Here is a 20,282-nt window from a genome sequence, read left to right as displayed (position 1 = left end):
CACTATGCTATCTCCGTCTGTTATACTGAAAAACGTTGAACCACCAAACAAAATTAAAGAATTAGTAAACTTCCCTAAATGTCGTCGACTAAGACACCACGAAATAATTGACATTGCGCTGAACAACATCAAACGTGCCGCAGAGCGCCGGAGAAGACAGCAAAAACAGGTTTGTAGACGCCGAGACTTTCACATTGGACAGAAAATATTAGTACGTACACACTATTTATCCAGCAAATTAAAAGGTAAGTGCAGTAAATTTGAACTTCTATACGCAGGTCCATATCGGATTCGCAGCATCCCTCACCCCAATGTCGTACACGTCGAAACTTTGAGAACCAGAAAATCGAAAGGCAACCACCATATCTCAAACATTAAACCGTTTATTGAATGAAGACACTTTATGATTCAACACACTATGATGTCATTTACTAATGCAATTATTTCACCTGACTAATTACTGATGATTATCGTATTTTTCTTGGCAAGTGCCCGGCAAGGTAAGGTTAGCAGGTCGCTTTTCTTGTCGTTACACATCAGACTGTGCACATTTTCCATTTTTTTTTGTGTGTATGATTGTTTTCAAGTTTTGTTTGTATGTATTGTGAAATAGTTAAGATATAACACACCAGTCGACTTTGACATTTTTTGCCTTATGACATCTCAAGATCGTGACTGTTTTACATTTTTTGCTGCTGCATTGTATTATTCTGTGTACATTTTTGCATCTGAACACTGTCAATGTCTTTGACATATTACGTTTTCTGTCATGTTATGCTGTATGGTTAATTATGTTACCATAAACCAGTCATTATCTAGTGGGTATATGATTTAAATGCAAGACATTAATCTTTGTTCATCAATTTCAGAAAGAAATGATGCGTGTAAGAAATAAATTAAACAGAAATGGGAATTTCACCTACGGAATAAACAAAAGAAGATGCAATAACTTTATGAGGAAGAGTAAATGGATCAGGATTAACAAACATTAACAAGAATATACTATACTCATCGTAGAATAGCAGTCTTAACTAATTTTTTCTTTCAGAATACAAGGTGATTGATGCAGGCTGTCAGACTGAACTACACATCTTAGTTTTAGTGATGAAATATGCTAGAGATAAGGAATAGTTGTATAATGAGTAATGAAGTGATTTTTTTTGCAGATGATAATGAATGCTGATGAATAATGATGAAGAATATGCTATTATGAATAATGAAGTTTTTCTCTACAGGTGATGATAATAATGAAGTTTTGATGATATGGATAATGAAGTTTTCTTTACAGATGAGAATAATGTTGAAGTTATGTATTTGGGCTATGTAGTTATTTAAGTATTTGTTGCAGTTTGTTATGACCGCAGGTGTTATATTGCATAGTAGGATGACGGAAAGTTTTGGAAAGGACAGCTATGGAATACATTTTTATACACATTTCACTACCTGTTAATTCGAAGTTCACTACTTTTCAGCATAGTGTGCGTTTCTTCTTTCAGGTCAATAATCCATTTTGTATTTTTTTCAGGAGAAGCTTTTCATGATACTAACTAAACCTGTTACTTATTATACCTGTTCTAGTACTTGCATTTTTATTTTTTACCCATTTGCGTTTATCATTTATAAATGTGATCACATATACTGCCTTGTTACATAACCTTGCTACAGCTGACTCATGACGAATGACGTTACCTATCCTCATTTGCAGCAATAGGTCAAAAGCAAATAGTGTTATGCCTCAGCAATTAATTATCGATCCCAACGCAATGCATTGCTAACAAAAAAATGTATTACCAGTCCCAAATAGTGATACCAGTTTGAGAAAGTTCTGAGTAATGCTGATCAGCTCTGAATAGTATGTCACTTCAGTAATGACTTCTTAATGATACAAAAAATATATATATATAAAATAATGCTTTGTAACTAGCTAAGGACTGCCACTGTTTATTGTAATGAGACTACTTATAATGGCCATGATTATTAGTGCTATGACTCTAATTAACTGATTTTTAATAATGACTTCTTAATGATCTGAATAATACTGAATGAGGAACAATGTTTTATTCTATTCAATACTTGCTGGCCACTGAGTGCCAATAATTAATATCACTCAACGAATTATGTTATTAATTATGCCATTAATTAGCTCTTGTTTTCAATGTTGATACTTTGTAACTGGAAAAGAATGTGATTGTTTCATAATGCTTTGTAATTAGGATATAGCTAATGATTCTTACTATATTGAAATGACAAATGATTAATTAACTATGCCATACTTTGTAACTGGAAAGGAATGTGACTGTTTAATAATGCTTTGTAATTAGGAGAAGGCAAATGATTCTTACTAGATTGGAATGACACATAATTAATTAACTATGCTATACTTTGTAACTGGAAAAGAATGTGATTGTTTAATAATGCTTTGTAATTAGAAGAAGGCTAATGATTCTTAATTATGCTTTGTAACTGGAAAAGAATGCGACTGTTTCATAATGCTTTGTAGTTAGGAGAAGGCTAATGATTCTTACTATATTGGAATGACAAATGATTAATTAACTGTAATTAGAAGAAGGTTAATGATTCTTAATTATGCTTTGTAACTGGAAATGAATGCGATTGTTTCATAATGCTTTGTAATTAGAAGAAGGCTAATGATTCTTACTATTGAAATGACAAATGATTAATTAACTATGCTTTATAATTGGAAATGAAAGTGATTGTTTAATAATGCTTTGTAATTAGGAAACAGCTAATGATTATTACTATTGGAATGACAAATGATTAATTAATTATGCTATGCTTTATAATTGGGAAAGAATGTGATTGTTTAATAATGCTTTGTAATTAGGAGAAGGCTAATGATTATTACTATATTGGAATGACAAATGATTAATTAACTATGCTATACTTTGTAACTAGGAAAAGAAGATTACTGATTCTATGTAAAACAATTAATGAACATTTTTCTGTAATACTACATACTTGGTACAGAAATGTTCAATAACTGGGCTATGAATGCCGCAAACTACTAATGAAGACTGTAATTGTCAATATTATGTGACTTAATGTCCTTCACCTCATGAGCTAACTACCCTGAATTACTGCAATGTCCATTTGTCCTGTTTATCCTAGTGATCATGGAGCACTATCTTTGGTTTTGCACTAATTCTACGTTGGCGTGCCTTGTAAGAGCGTGGTGTTGACACGACATGCTGTCCACCACCGTGAGCGATGAAGACGTTATTATGGTCCCACTGTTTGGTGTACCTAATGTACTACCAAAATGAGAACATGGAACATTACTACGACAGTTCAGTGTCTTGGCTACGCTGATAAATTCTGACGGGAAAAGAACTTCAAGTTGTGTCACTTGGTGTTGTACTTCTGTGGAAAGATATGGACTTTGAGAACAGCTGTGTGCAATCTAAAGTGCTACAACCATGATGCAATCCTTCCCTTTCCTATCCTAATTCCTGTCACATAGTGAAAATCATTTTTTGCTAACATCATTTATGTTCATGGGTTATACATTTTTTTTTTCGATTTGCTGAACTCCAGTGCGAGTACACTTATGTCATTTGTCGATATGATTTTTTTTTTGCCATTATGTTTATTTATTGCCAAAATGCTAAAGACATTTTTTCGATTTGTTCTCAAGTACAGTATGTGCACTCTTGTCTTTTATATTGTATATACATTTTTATTTTAATGATATGTTCTGAACTAAAGTGCATATGCACTTATGTTAGGTGTTAATATGTTTTCTATTGAGCTTCAGTGCCTGTGCACTTTTCTCATTTTTGAATATGATTTGTACTCATTCTGTATGTTCAATACTTCAGTATGTATGATTTTTTTTGCCAGTCTGTTTATTTGTTCTGAATATGCTAAAGAATTTCTTCAGTGCCTGTGCACTTTGTTTTCTGTCAAATAATTTGTATATACAGTTTTCTGATTTGCTACTATGTTTTGTAATCACTTTGTTTTTGTCTGATATATTTTGTACTCGGTGCGAGAACACAACATTTAATTTATGTACTAAATTTGAATATTCTGTAAATTGTAAAAATTTCTTGCGATGGCAAGTCCAAATAACTCACCATCGCTGCCAAATTTTTGCCCCCCCCAGTGGAGGGTTATGAAACACGTATGTAACATAGCAGCGATGGTGAGGCACGTTAAAATCTTTGACCAGAGAGCCTATTATCGTGGTTAGTATGCGCTTGACCACGCGAGTGTTACGAGCAGTACTCTGTCAGTAGTCGCTGTGAGCGGTAGCTCTGTTCAGTTGCGTCTAGTACGCTAGTAGTTGTCGTGGAGTACGCTAGTAGTCGTCATGCAGAGCAGTCTGTCAGTAGTAGCAGCCCAGTGCGGTTGTGTGATGTAGTCTGTCGGCAACACTGGTCAAGATGCTGAATGAGGTATACTGTTACTTAAGATAATCATCGGATAATATAAAGTTTATTTATTGTAATTAATTTTCAACAAGTGCCCCCAATAATAATTTCGATTTCAAAAGCAATTTTACATAAAATTTTTATTTAATTGAAGTAACTATTTCGTTCCACTTCCCTTAAAGAAAAGTTTCAGTTTTCAGTTAAATAATAAAAAAAAGGAATATTATTATTTGCAATGCAGTTCCTCCAAGCCGTGCGCAAGAATAAGAGCAGAAATTTGACTAGCTGTTACAATGAGGTAAGAATTTAATTTTGATTTTTGCACAGGGCCAAAGACCGATATTTCGGTAAAATCGAATTATCATTATCACTGAGATTTTCTTATCACTGAATGGACTTTAATTTTTTGTGAAGAACTTATGTTTGAGTCAGATTGCGATTCTCATTATTATTGTCATTAAATTTAATTGCTAGGGAGGTGATGCTTCTTGGCTCCATTTCTATTAAATACTGTTTTTAAAATTTCGGTAGGGAGGTTACGTTCGCTCCCATTGATTTATTATTTCTGTCTTTAAAATTTCAGTGGAGAGGTTACACTTAGCGCAATGTCCATTAGCATTTCTATATAATATCACCTTTCAAAATTTTTGTGGGGAGGTTACAACTTTCGAAAGACTTTTGTTGTACAGTGTAATCCTAAGTGGGCATTTATACCACGAAAGAAAGAAGTACCTTTTGTAATACAGTTGCAATATAGTCAGACAGCCAGTGCATTAAATTAATATCTCTGTAAAATTATTTAAAGGATGTTATATTCAAATGCATAATGTTTTAATGTTCACAACAAATTTGGAAGTTTAACCTTTCCACAAATGTCATGCAGGACTTACGGTTCTTACATTCTTATACTGAATGAGATTAGATTAGATTAGATATACTTTCTGATCCAGTGATCCGTATTGAGGAGATCTTCGAGATTGCCGAACGTGTCAGAAGAACAGGAATGCATAATAAATATTTACAAAGAAAACAAATATACTAATGAACCTTCCACAGATACTAAGTGGAATGATCGTCACGGATGTGGAATGAGTGCGTTTGTGAGGTAAGAAACATTGAACTGAAGAATGATTTTTCAACAACTATTTACAATAACAGAGTTAGTGCACTGAATTTGTCAGAAGTCTGATTATAAAAAATATTCGTATTATTTTATATTAATTGTAACATACGCAAATGGTTCAAATGGCTCTGAGCACTATGGGACTCAACTGCTGTGGTCATAAGTCCCCTAGAACTTAGAACTACTTAAACCTAACTAACCTAAGGACATCACACACACCCATGCCCGAGGCAGGATTCGAACCTGCGACCGTAGCGGTCGTACGGTTCCAGACGGTAGCGCCTTCAACCGCTCGGCCACTCCGGCCGGCTAACATACACACATCAGCTGTTTCTGCTAAGATATTCATCAATGGAGTCGAAGTAATTGGCCACGGTAAACCCTTAGGCTCCTGTTGAACTGAATTTTAATGGTAGTTAAACTTTTTACGTCTGCTGCCAAGATATCGAAAATGTGTGTTCCTGAATAACAGATACCTTTTTGGGCCAAAGTGAGGGTGACGATTATTCTCATTTCTAGTATCGATTCCATGAACTGTTTCTTTGAAAGATAGGTGTATTTTAATGACAAATTTCACAAAGAAGTAAATTTATTGGGAAGCAGTTGTCAATACCCTTAGTTCTCTAAACAGGCGTCTGCAGGATATTCTTGAATTCACTCCACAAATGATACTTATTACATGTGTTCGGTTTGAGGCGCCATGTCACGGACTGCACGGCCCCTCCCGCCGGCGGTTCGGGTCCTCCCTCGGGCAAGGGTGTGTGTGTTGTTATTAGCGTGTGTTAGTTTAAGTACTGTGTAATTCTAGGGACCGATGACCTCAGCAGTTTGGTCCCTTACGAATTCACAAACATTTGAACATGTTTTCGTACCCGGAAATATTATCTTGGCTTGATGAGTTACCCAAAAGAACAGTCTCATATAACGTTATGGAATTAAAGTCAGCATAGTACGTCAGGCGTTTCGTTTGCATATACACTATGTTTGACAACATACGTATTCCTAACAGAGACTTGTTTAGGCGCATCTGTTCTGTGGTGTGCTCCTCGCAGTTGAATTTATTATCAAGCAAGAATTTAACACTGTCCGCTTTTTGTCCGCTTTTTCTGTCTGAGCATGTCTTGTGTTATATCGAAGTTCATCGACGTTTAGCGACAAAATTGGCTAGAAACAATTTATTGAAGTCCATGAAAATTTCGTTAACCGATATGCCTACGATTATACTTGATTTGATATTTGTTGCGATCTTCTATCATCTACAAACTTGGCATCTGGTTCTGTGGCTGATAAAAGGTCGTTGTAAACCTAAGAAAAATCAAGGGCCCTAAGATGGAACCTTACGGTCCGCTACATGTGACAGGTTCCCAGTTGAATAGAACATGATAGCTAAAGTCCCGCCTTTTTCCTAATGACACCCTTTGTCTCCTTTAGGAGAACCAGGAATGGAATCATTTTGCAGAATTTCCTGTTACACCGTAATATTCTAATTTACTTAGAGGGATATTGTGATTTACACAGTCAAATGCCATTGACTGATGACAAAATATACCAGTAGCTTGTAATTTTTTGCCTAATGAATTAAATACATTTTCGCTGTATATGTAAACAGCCTTCACAATATCAGAACCCTTTAGAAATCCGATCTGATACTTGGACAATGTATTATTTGTTGTCAGATGGTTAAGAAGCCGACTGCATACTATCTTTTCTAAAATTTTTGAGAATGCTGGTAAAAGTGAAATTGAACGGAAATTTGATGGTATTTCTATATCTCTTTTCTTAAACAAAGGCTTAACGTCATCATGTTTCAATTCAGGAAATGTGCAAGTGGTTACACATATGGCTTAAAGAGTCGTTAAAAAAATGTTTTGTATGTGTTACTTTCAAGCTAATGTATAGATGATTGTACTGAAGTGTATATACTTTCGTAACTGAAGTATGTGAAACCATTTACTACGCACAGCAGAGTTAATTTTGCATACAACCGGGGGTGGTGGATGGGGTGTGACATGTTGGTCACCGGTTTGGATCAAATTTTGAAAGAACAGTCTGTACGAAAATAAAGAGAGTCGTTTTTTGGCTCTTGTTAGACACTTCCTAATTTTTGCAAAAATCGATGTCAAAATTCATGATGGGAATTTGTGTTTTCAATGCTATACACCGAAAGACTTTCTCAAAACGAAAATTTTTACTGGCATAATTTGGGGGTCCAAACTTAAAAATATTCAAGTTTATTAACGTGTTTGTGTTTTCATGCTGTAGCTAATGTACCTGTCATTCTAAGTGTCTTGCAGAGCGAGGTCATCAGTCAAACTGACCTCTCGACTCTATCCGATAAATATTCGACAGGAATCACCTCGGGCGATCTGGGTGCCCGAATCACTCGTTCCAAATGTCCAGAATGCCTATTTGGACCTGAGGAAGCAGTACATTCCACGTAAACACAGCCCACACCATGATGGAGCCACCACCAGTATGCACAGTGCTTTATTGACAACTCGTGTCCACGGTTTTGTTGGGTCTGCGTCACATTTCGAAACCTACCATCAGCTCTTACCAACTGAAAGCGGGACTCATCAGACTAGGCCACGGTGTTTCTAGTCGTCTAGGTTTCAATAGATATGGTCTGCAGGTGCTGCAGGAAGAAGTCGTGGTGGTAGCAAAGGCGCTCGCATTGGTCGCCAGATTTCACCACACTGTCGTCTATGCCCGACATTGATATCTGCGGTTATTTTCCGCGTAGTTGCTTGTCTGTTAGCACTGAAAACTCTACGCAAACGTCGCTACTCTCTGTCGTTAAGTGAAGGTCGTCGGCCATTTCGTTGTCCGTGGTGAGATGTAATGCATGGAATCCGCTATTCTCGGCGTACTCTAGACATTGTCGATCTCTGTATATTGCATTCCCTAACGATTTCCGAAATGGAATCTCCCATGAGTCTAGCTCCAACTACGTTTCCGCGTTCAATGTCTATTAATTCCAGTCGTCCGTCCATATCACGTCGGATACATTTTCGCATGAATCACGTAAGTACAAATGACAGCTGTGCCAATGCGTTGCCCTTTTATACCTTGTAAACGCGGTGCTACTGCCATGTGTATACGTGCATATCGGCGCCTCATGACTTTCTAACATCAGTGTTGTACCGAAGTATTTACTGTAATGTTGTAGAAAAAGAGACGGAGACTGCCGTTATTGAACCTCTTCGTACTTACGAGAATGATAAAGAATCATAATTCCAGCATTACTAAAGACTGAAGGAGAAACGGAGCCTGATAAAGCTGCATCATTACTGTCAAGACACGACTGTATGTCCCGTGGAAATCATAACGACGAGTAACCAAAAGACTGAAAGTGGATGTTGCAGATTTATGACAACCTTAATTAATGTTTTCCCGCGCCCATACGTTAGTAAGCAGGACTTTCACGGTAATTCAAAGATCGTCAGGAGTACTAATAGGTATCTCATGCAGAATTACGTATCTACATTCACAAAAAAAATTATTAATTAGAAAATCCATATGACAGTGCTATAGGTAGAAATCGCTGCTGAAAGTTGAAACCGGTTCGAGTACCAAAGAGACTACCTGCTATTTGGAAAGATGTCCATAAACGCATTTCGTTGGCCGTTTTCTCACCGAAACAGGGAGTGCATTTTCTAAGCGCATGAATGTGCTTTCAAGTGTATATAAATAACAATGAATTGTTTTAGAATTAAAGCAAACAGACTGGTAAGCTATATAAAGAATTTTCCAAGCAGGTAGCTTAACTTCCTTTATTCAATCTCTTTTCTGACTATTTTCTTTCTGCGTTTACGTCGTCTGCAGCATAATTAACTTATTGTGTATTCAAGGTAACAGCAAACTGAAGTACATTTAAATTTACAATGCGTAGCTGTTAAAACCTTAATTTGTTTTCCTCTCTGGCCTACTGTGTAAACAGGGCATAAACGTAGTGGAACGTTTGAATAAGTGGACTGGTACTTCTAGGGATCTTATTTGCCTTTTCGTTTTTTGTGCTCTATTTTCATAGGATATGCTCGTGATACAGAAAGGAATACAAAATAACATCTGTTGTCACGTAAGAACCCACAGGCTGTGAATTGTGTATACTATAAAAGAACAGGCGAAGAGGGTCCAATTTACCGCAGAACGTATTACACCGACAGTTTTAAGAAAAGTTCTGCAATGTCCTTGGCGTTGTAAGGAAAAGAGGACTCAAAAATTGCTAACTTTGCAATTCTCTTAAACCCCTCTCCTGAATTAGTCCACAGACAATAATTTCAATCATCCTATTTGTGACAAATACAATTACAGCTCGGCGTTCTCAATAACGAAAGCACTATCATGCATCAAAAGGCCAACCACTATCATATTAATTGAGTTATATGGCGCTGCTTGGTATGATAACTTCACATATATGTAAGAAAAACGTAAAAATAGGTTTATTTTACGGCATTAATTCCTTTATTTATTTAGTCAACCAGTTTTAGGCTTATAAGACCATCATCCGACTCTGATGATCTTCATGAAAGAGTTTTCAGTTCTGTTGAAAACCTTTGAAATGTACGTTACACACAGAGAGTGAGGTGTAAAACGGAGTAAATGTCATCTTCAGCAGTTCACATGTGAGACAACTATTTAAGGTAAAGAGTAAGTAAAGGTTAAGGGAACATACCAGAAAATATTAAGACTAAACGTTGAGAGAACAACCTGTGTGTGTGTGTGTGTGTGTGTGTGTGTGTGTGTGTGTGTGTGAAGAGGAAGCAGAAGACGAAGACAATATAAGGAAAACGTAATCATATTACATCTCTACCTAAATTTATAACTACCTTAGTCTCTATTTAAATGCAGGTTTATAGATATAAAAATAAGTAATAGAACTCCACAGGAAAGAAGATTTACACAAACAACGTAACAGCATGTTTAATAACATCAGTTGAAATGACAGTCACAAAACATATCAGATAAGCCCGTTGGAGAAAAGCGTGAAAAATTGTTCTCATACAGAAGGTGATGTGGAAAGAGATTAAAAACTTTTGGCAGTTTAACACAAGCTGAGCAGCATCTTAGTATGAAAAATTAGGCTTCACCGCGGGGAAGGAAACGTACAATAAAATACCTGTTAACCTATTCACTTATGTTTACAGTACGCTACTAAGCCTGTGTCCGTCGAAACCTATCATACAAACAGACGGAGCCTCTTCGTCATCACCGATTTCGTCCAGATTTATTGCTGTGTCAGCGGCTTGACCAGAAATTAAAGTGACGAAAATGGGAGCTCCAGATGGCCAAAAGCTAAAAAAAGGGTGTTTGGTGCGGGTCTGGCGAGGAATAAGCCACGTATATTACTGCAGTTTCCGGGGAACGATTGGCACTGTACATAACTGTAATCTGAGGGTTGTTGGGCCAAGTATCTACGCGCATGTATTTTCATTTTCAGTTTTTATGTTATTTTCCGCACAAATAAGTGAAGATAAAGTTCAGTAGCATATTCGTGAAAAGCATAGAAAGCAAAGGCAAAGGAAAATTTGCGATAGCAAATAAATTTCCAAGAAAGGATTGTAGTTACAGCTTTCACGAGAACTCTGCAAGTAACTTTCCACGAAGTGATTAATTAAAGCGTACAGGACTTCGTACTCCGTTAGTTTCTTTTTTTGACTTCGAGCAGCGTTACGCAAGAGCTCCTGCCAAACTATGCTATGAAAGACTACCTTATATGACTGTAAACCAAATTTATTTTTGTGTAGGAAGAAAAATGCGGTGTTTACAACATGCGCTAAATGCCGAGACAATTACTGCTTGACCTGTTTCTATGATTAATATAGCCCTAGAACGTGTGAAACATGAACAAAAATATCTAGTTTTATATGCGGTGTTCTCGTGTATGTCTCACAATCTTTTCCTGTAAATTTATCTCGGTTTCAGACCCGAAAGGAGTTTATGCAGTTTGTGACTGCAGAGCCATATCAAACAGTTTCTGAGATAACATTGTGAGTGTAAATGCATTCAAAGGACAGCTGGGGTGGGTAACCTCACGAAGGGGAATGGTAAATAGCGGAACACAAAATCTACGTTTCTTCAGTGGGCCAGAAACACTCGGAAATGGCGAGCCGATAATGGAGCTGAATAGTACAGTACGAAATGTCGTGGTTTGGCCACCTCGTGAAAGGGAATGGCACGCAGCGGACCATAAAATTCATATTTTCAGTGGACCAAAAAACTCTGGAAATGGAGAGCAGGTGCATGGAGGTGAATAGTGCAGTACAAACGTTCGCGACCTGGCGTCGTTTTTGAGGTATCGAGTGCAACTAACACCCAATGAGGTATTTATGCTGCTGTGTGTGAAGAGTGTTGTTCAGACCAGAGGTCTGTGAACTTTTGGAAGCGTTAGGCGTACCACGACTTGGGATCATTCATTTGGGTTACCACGAACCTGAAGAGAAACAGGAAGCATACCTAAAATATCTGCAAGGAAAAACTCCAAAATTAAGAGCAGAGTATGATCGGAATAGAGCAACTGCTAAACGAGAATGTGAAAATACGCAGCGTGGTCCATTGATAGTGACCGGGCCAAATATCTCACGAAGAAAGCATCAAACGAAAAAACTACAAAGAACGAAACTCATCTAGCTTGATGGGGGAAACCAGATGGCGCTATGGTTGGCCCGCTAGATGGTGCTGCCATAGATGAAACGGATATCAACTGCGTTTTTTAAAAATAGAAACCCCCATTTTTTATTCATATTCGTGTAGCATGTAAAGAAATATGAATATTTTACGTAGAGCACTTTTCTCGCTTTGTGATAGATGGCGCAGTAATAGTCACAAACGTGTAAGTACGTGGTATCACGTAACATTCCGCCAGTGCGGATGGTATTTGCTTCGTGATACATTACCCATGTTAAAACGGACCGTTTACCAATTGCGGAAAAGGTTGATATCGTGTTGATGTATGACTATTGTGATCAAAATGCCAAACGGGTGTGTGCTATGTATGCTGCTCGGGATCCTGGACGACATCATCCAAGTGTCCGGACCGTTCACCGGATAGTCACGTTATTTAAGAAAACAGGAAGTGTCCAGGCAAATACGAAACGTCAACCACGACCTGCAACAAATGATGCCCAAGTAGGTGTTTTAGCTGCTGTCGCGGGTAATCCGCACATCAGTAGCAGACAAATTGCGGGAGAATCGGGAATCGCGAAAACGTCGTTCAGAATGCTACGTCAACATCGATTGCACCCGTTCCATATTTCTACGCACCAGTAATTGCATGGCGACGACTTTGAACGTCGTGTACGGTTCTGCCACTGGGCACAAGAGAAATTACGAGACGATGACAGATTTTTTGCACGCGTTCTATTTAGCGATGAAGCGTCATTCACCAACAGCGGTAAAGTAAACCGGCATAATATGCACTATTGGGCAACGGAAAATCCACGATGGCTGCGACAAGTGGAACATTAGCGACCTTGGCGGGTTAATATATGGTGCGGCATTATGGGAGGAAGGATAATTGCCCCCATATTATCGATGGCAATCTAAATGGTGCTATGTATGCTGATTTCGTACGTAATGTTCTACCGATGTTACTACAAGGTGTTTCACTGCATGACAGAATGGCGATGTACTTGCAACATGATGGATGTCCGGCACATAGCTTGCGTGTGGTTGAAGCGGTATTGAATAGCATATTTCATGACTGGTGGATTGGCCCATACGTTCACCGGATGTGACGTCCTCGGATTTCTTGCTGTGGGGAAAGCTGAAGGATATTTGCTATCGTGATCCACGGACAACGCCTGACAACATGCGTCAGCGCATTGTCAATGCATGTGCGAACATTACGGAATGCGAACTACTCGCTGTTGAGAGGAATGTCGTTACAAGTATTGACAAATGCATTGAGGTTGACGGACATCATTTTGAGCATTTATTGCATTAATATGGTATTTACAGGTAATCACGCTGTAACAGCATGCGTTCTCAGAAATGATAAGTTTACAAAGGTACATGAATCACATTGGAACAACCGAAATATAATGTTCAAACGTACCTACGTTCTGTATTTTAATTTAAAAAACCTACCTGTTAACAACTGTTCGTCTAAAATTGTGAGCCATATGTTTGTGACTATTACAGCGCTATGTATGACAAAGCGAAAAAAGTGGTCCAACTAAAAAATTCATATTTCTTTACGTACTACACGAGTATGTAATAACAAATGGGGGTTCCTACTATAAAAAACGCAGTTGATATCTGTTTGACCTATGGCAGCGCCATCTAGCGGGCCAACCATAGCGCCATCCTTCAAGCTAGACAAGTTTCGTTCTTTGTAGTTTCTTCGTTTGACGTTTATTTCGTGAGATATTTGGCCCAGTCACGATCAATGGACCACCCTGCATATAGAGCAACTTGCGACATATATATATCACTTATCTACCAAATGGCATTGGTAGGCAACAGGCTACTGCCCAGAAACCACTGAAACATAGACAAGAAATAGGTACATTAAACAACAACACAGTCAATGAAAAACAGTGGGTAAACACTATAAAATGTATGATGCGGAAATGTATGATGGTGGGATTGTACTGATATTAGAAAAATTGGAAAAGCTTGAAAAAAATGATAAACAGAAAGGCAGTTGGTATAGATGCCATTAACAGAGAGTTAATAAAATACTGCGGAATTCTCCTGAAATTAAGATTTTTACGTTTCTTAAATCTATGCTACAAAAAGAGAAAATATAGGAAATGTACTCAATTTTTAAGGGGATACGGAATCGGATTTTGGGTTAAAAAATCGAATTTTTTTTTTATTGGCGTATTATATTCTGCCATGTTTCCTCTTTAAAATGACGTATCATACATAGCTCTACTACAATTATAACTATTTTGTTTTTATATATTTGTGAGATCGGGTATTGCGCTTTAGTTATACACGTCTCTCATGGCTGACCATGAACTTTTTGGCAGTACCTTTAAAGTGACATGAATTCAAATATCCCGGTTTCCAGCGACTATTTATACACTAGTTGCCCGAAAATGTTTCTCTCTGGTTTCCTCAAGTTACTCTTTGACTTTGTGGCGGGACTGTTTTGTAAACAGTGTGATATAAGAAAGTAGTAGTTGTTGAGTTATTTCGTATTTAGTGCTTCATTTTTCGCAGTGAAAATGCCTAGAGCTAAAGCAGAAGTATTTAAAAAGCGTGTTAACCGGCAAAAGAAAAGAAATAATGATTCATTAGCAAAGCAAAGCAGTTCATCATCATCACTGTTGGAAAATGTGAATCCACTTATTACTGATTTGCCGAACGAACTTACACCAAATGAAAACAGTGCTTCTCATAAAAAACTAAGAGATTTGGAAGAGAAATATAATTTACTTGATAGAGGGAATGAAGTTTTTGAACTCATTGATACGAATATATTGTGTGAAGCTCTTGAAAACAGTTTGTGCTGCAAAAAATGTCATGGAAACGTTTCTCTGAAAGTAGAATCCCATGTTGGCCTGGCTGCCCAGTTTAATTTAATGTGCAGTGTTTGTAAATACAGCTGTAAGTTTCCAAGTTCGGTTTCAGTAACTGTAAATAATGGATACAAGAAAACTGAACTTTATAGTGTAAATATTAGGTTAGTTTATGGATTGCGAGCAATTGGTAAGGGCAAAGCAGCTGGTGATATGCTATGTGGTGTTCTAAATCTTCCAAGTGCACCTTCAAAGTTTGAAGCTTACAATTATGTACTAGGATCTGCAGTTGAAGATGTAGCACAGAAGTCAATGCAGGTTGCTGTAGAAGAAGCAGTGGAAGAAAATGACGGCAGTCGTGACCTCACAGTGGCGTTTGATGGCACGTGGCAGAAAAGGGGCCACACCTCCAACAATGGTGTTGTAACAGCAACTAGTGTTGATACTGGCAAGGTTATTGATGTTGCAATAATGTCTAAATACTGTAGGTGCACAGGCAGGCTGAAAAATGAACACAGTGATGACTGTATTGCTAATTATTATGGTAGTAGTGGTGGCATGGAGGTTGCTGGGGTGAAGAAAATTTTTCATCGCTCTTCACAGTGGTATAATGTTCGCTATGTCAAATATCTGGGAGATGGTGACTCTAAAGCATTCAAAGAAGTTTTGGAAAGCAAACCATATGGGAACAGTGTAAATATAAGCAAACTTGAATGTATAGGACATGTGCAGAAGAGAATGGGTGCCAGGCTGAGAAGGTTAAAATCAGTTATGAAAGGGAAAAAACTAGATGATGGGAAAACCTTGGATGGCAGAGGAAGATTGACTGATTCCATAATAGACCACATTCAGAACTGCTATGGCCTTGCAATCAGGCAAAATACAGGCAATCTTGAAGAAATGAGGAGAGCTATATGGGCTTTATATTTCCACACCGCATCCACGGATGAGCATCCACAACATGGTTTGTGCCCCAAAGGTGAAAACAGCTGGTGTAAATACAATAGGGGACTAACAACAGGAGAGAAATACATTCACCACCACAGTCTACCATCAGCCATCATGGCAGAAATAAAGCCCATTTTCAGAGATCTGGCTGACAGAAGTCTTCTGATGAAATGTCTTCACGGAAAAACGCAGAACCCCAACGAGTGCTTGAATAGTGTGATATGGCATCGTCTCCCAAAAACAGTGTTTGTCGGAATTAATACACTACATTTTGGTGTGTATGATGCTGTGGCAACCTTCAATTTTGGAAATATAACTAAATGCCAGGTCCTTCAAAAGTTGTGTGTGTTGGTTCCCGTACGGTACGTGCTATGTTCTTTTTAGATCAGCACAGACTAAGGCATGCTGATAATATAATCAAGACATTAGTGAAAAAAGCAAGACAGGTGCAGAGGGGTGCCAAAAGAAGACTTGAAGATGATTATGAAGACTGTGAAGGGGGTATTAGCTACGGATCAGGAATGTTTTAATCTTCTTTCTCCGTTTCCCGTAAGTTTACTTTTTACTTCATCTAGGAACATTATCTCAGGTACTGGTCAACCTAGAAGTCTGAAATTTTTATGACGTAGTGACATAGGTCCCTATTACATACTGAAACAACGATTTTTTAATTACTTGATTTACAAAAGACTTAGGGGTGATAGTCTAGTAAAAAGCGATGGAAAAAATTTACTTAAAAATAAATGTACAATATCTCTGTAAGAAAATACTTTGACAATAAACTGTTGTTTCAGTATTGTTGTAACATATGAATGCACATACAGTAAAATTTTTACCTCTCTGTCTCCAGTAGTTTGTGAGAAAATGTTCCCTATAGTAGGCATATATTAACATTGCGGGGATAGGTGATTCCGTAGCCCCTTAAAGAAAGAGGACATCGAAACGTCTGTAACAATTGTAGAGGGGAATGTGTTTTAACAGTTGGGTATAAAGTACATTCAAAAATTTTAACATCAACAGCCAAAACAATATTAACTGAAGACCGGAGTGGATTTAGGTTTGGACGAACAACAATGATAGAAGATTTACTCTGATAAGCAAATGAGGATAATTTAATAATGAGACGCAGATAGCTTTTATCTACTATGTCAAGGAACTTGACAGGTGAAGCAAAACAAAACTTTGGTCAATAGTACAAGAAAATGGAATTGCACACTTTAAACGGGCTGTAAGAAGTTTATATAATCAAATTAAATTTTCAATAAAAACGGGGGAAAACTAAATAATAATGGCATTATAACTAAACAAGGAATTGCAGTATTTCTCCAACTTTATTCAGTTTATATATAAATGATATGGTCAAAAAAATGGAATGAGGCAACACGAAATAACAAAGGAGTATAACCAGGTTGCGACCATTATATAAAAACATTAATGTATGCTGACAACCAGAGTATAATCGCCACATCAGAAGAAGAACTGTAATAATCAAATTGGCCAAAATTATAATTTAAAAAAGGTCAATGGAAAAGAAAGTAATGGCATTCCGAGGGAAACAACAGATACGCTCGAAAGTAGTGATGGTGATCAAAATCATGGAGCAAGTAGATCAGTTTAACTACCGGGGCTGCGAAATTTCTTTTGATTACGATAAAGACATAAGGAACAAGACAGAAATATTTCAGGGTACCTGTGGAACGATTAAAAGAATACTAAACAAAAAGACAACTGCAGAAAGGCAACGGAAATTCTATAAAACACTTGCTGGTCGAGTGCTAATTTACAGATCTGGGACTTGGCTAGCAAACAAGAAAGAACAGTGACGTCAGAAATTTGTTAAAGAATCTGAACTAGAAGGTAGCCTATGGAATGATGAAATTAGAAGTGAGCTTAAAACGTTTGCAATAACTGAACAAATCGACACATTTAAGCAGAAGTGGAAGCAATACGGAGACAGAATGCAATACGAAAAGTTTTCCAATATATACACAAAGGGTTAAAGGATGTGGGTCGGTAGAAGAAACGTTGGAGCTGAGACGATGAACTTAATCCACGAATGTAGATGATTATGATGAACGGCAGCTATGTATAAATGTAGAAAAATATAAGTTTATGCAGATGAGTAGGAATAACAATTTCGTAATGTTGGAATATTGTATTACTAATGCGCTGCACACACAGGAGGCCGCATATATAACGCTAATACGACCCATTCGTGAGTATTGTTACAGCGTTTGGGATCCGCACCAAGTCGGATTAAAGAAAGACATCGAAGCAATTCGAACAACATCCAAGTATTATGAAGATGCTTCGGAAATTCCAATTGGAATCTCCGGAGAGAAGACGACGTTCCTCTCGAGAAATACTGTTGAGGAAATTTCAGGAACCAACATTTGAAGCTCACTGCAGAACAATTATATTGCCGCCAATGTACATTCCGCGTAAGGACCAAGAAGATAAGAGAAATTAGTGTTCGTATGGAGGCATATAGACACTTGATTTCCCTATGCTACTTTTGAGAGAAAGGAAAAAAAAAGTAGTAGTGGTATAGAGTACCCTCTGCCGTGCACCGTACGTCTCTATTCTACTTCTGAGAGAAAGGAAAAAAGTACTAGTGGTATAGTGCCATGCACCGTACGATGGCTTCCGGAGTGTGTATGTAGTTGTGTGTAGATGTAGATAATCAGGGAATATGACCCAGTTAAAGGCTCATTTATCTGGTTGATTATCGGAATGGTTCAGAGAGGAGCTACTCGCCCACATGATTTCTTACCTTGGGCTTCTTGGTCCAGAGCTGTTGCGGCAGTAGCTCGTACGGCAGGTGGCTCTTGATGTACCGCGGGCGCGGCATGTCGGTACAGCGCTGCCAAGTATCCCCGTCCGGTCCTGTGTATCGCGAGATTGCCACGAACCTAGAGGAAGGGGATAAATCAGTAAAATATAGACAACATTTCTTTCTTCTGTCGTGTTCTGAGAAAATCCACCGATTTAGGCTATGTGTTAAATTATCGTCTCAATTCTGTGACGTTGCACACTACAGGGTTATTGAAAATGATCTAGACACAGTCAAGTATTACAAAAAATTTCTGTGTTGAGGTGAGGTACTACACTCCTGGAAATGGAAAAAAAGAACACATTGACACCGGTGTGTCAGACCCACCATACTCGCTCCGGACACTGCAAGAGGGTTGTACAAGCAATGATCACACGCACGGCACAGCGGACACACCAGGAACCGCGGTGTTGGCCGTCGAATGGCGCTAGCTGCGCAGCATTTGTGCACCGCCGCCGTCAGTGTCAGCCAGTTTGCCGTGGTATACGGAGCTCCATCGCAGTCTTTAACACTGGTAGCATGCCGCGACGGCGTGGACGTGAACCGTATGTGCAGTTGACGGACTTTGAGCGAGGGCGTATAGTGGGTATGCGGGAGGCCGGGTGGACGTACCGCCGAATTGCTCAACACGTGGGGCGTGAGGTCTCCACAGTACATCGATGTTGTCGCCAGTGGTCGGCGGAAGGTGCACGTGCCCGTCGACCTGGGACCGGACCGCAGCGACGCACGGATGCACGCCAAGACCGTAGGATCCTACGCAGTGCCGTAGGGGACCGCACCGCCACTTCCCAGCAAATTAGGGACACTGTTGCTCCTGGGGTATCGGCGAGGACCATTCGCAACCGTCTCCATGAAGCTGGGCTAGGGTCCCGCACACCGTTAGGCCGTCTTCCGCTCACGCCCCAACATCGTGCAGTGGTGTCACGACAGGCGTGAATGGAGGGACGAATGGAGACGTGTCGTCTTCAGCGATGAGAGTCGCTTCTGCCTTGGTGCCAATGATGGTCGTATGCGTGTTTGGCGCCGTGCAGGTGAGCGCCACAATCAGGACTGCATACGACCGAGGCACACAGGGCCAACACCCGGCATCATGGTGTGGGGAGCGATCTCCTACACTGGCCGTACACCACTGGTGATCGTCGAGGGGACACTGAATAGTGCACGGTACATCCAAACCGTCATCGAACCCATCGTTCTACCATTCCTAGACCGGCAAGGGAACTTGCTGTTCCAACAGGACAATGCACGTCCGCATGTATCCCGTGCCACCCAACGTGCTCTAGAAGGTGTAAGTCAACTACCATGGCCAGCAAGATCTCCGGATCTGTCCCCCATTGAGCATGTTTGGGACTGGATGAAGCGTCGTCTCACGCGGTCTGCACGTCCAGCACGAATGCTGGTCCAACTGAGGCGCCAGGTGGAAATGGCATGGCAAGCCGTTCCACAGGACTACATCCAGCATCTCTACGATCGTCTCCATGGGAGAATAGCAGCCTGCATTGCTGCGAAAGGTG

General features: G+C 39.0%; 1 protein-coding gene across 3 annotated transcripts in view; it reads right to left on the bottom strand.

The window, feature by feature from the left end:
- Positions 1-20,282, bottom strand: part of LOC126474143 (luciferin sulfotransferase-like) — a 757,275-nt gene that overhangs the window by 173,822 nt on the left and 563,171 nt on the right. For all 3 annotated transcript variants that reach the window (XM_050101593.1, XM_050101591.1, XM_050101592.1), the window contains one exon: positions 18,709-18,847. In XM_050101593.1, the coding sequence (XP_049957550.1) occupies positions 18,709-18,847 (139 nt within the window). The remainder of the gene's footprint in view (positions 1-18,708; positions 18,848-20,282) is intronic.

This window comes from Schistocerca serialis, chromosome 4, assembly GCF_023864345.2.
Source record: "Schistocerca serialis cubense isolate TAMUIC-IGC-003099 chromosome 4, iqSchSeri2.2, whole genome shotgun sequence".
NCBI lineage: Eukaryota > Metazoa > Arthropoda > Insecta > Orthoptera > Acrididae > Schistocerca > Schistocerca serialis.
This window is presented reverse-complemented; position numbering and strand designations above follow the sequence as displayed.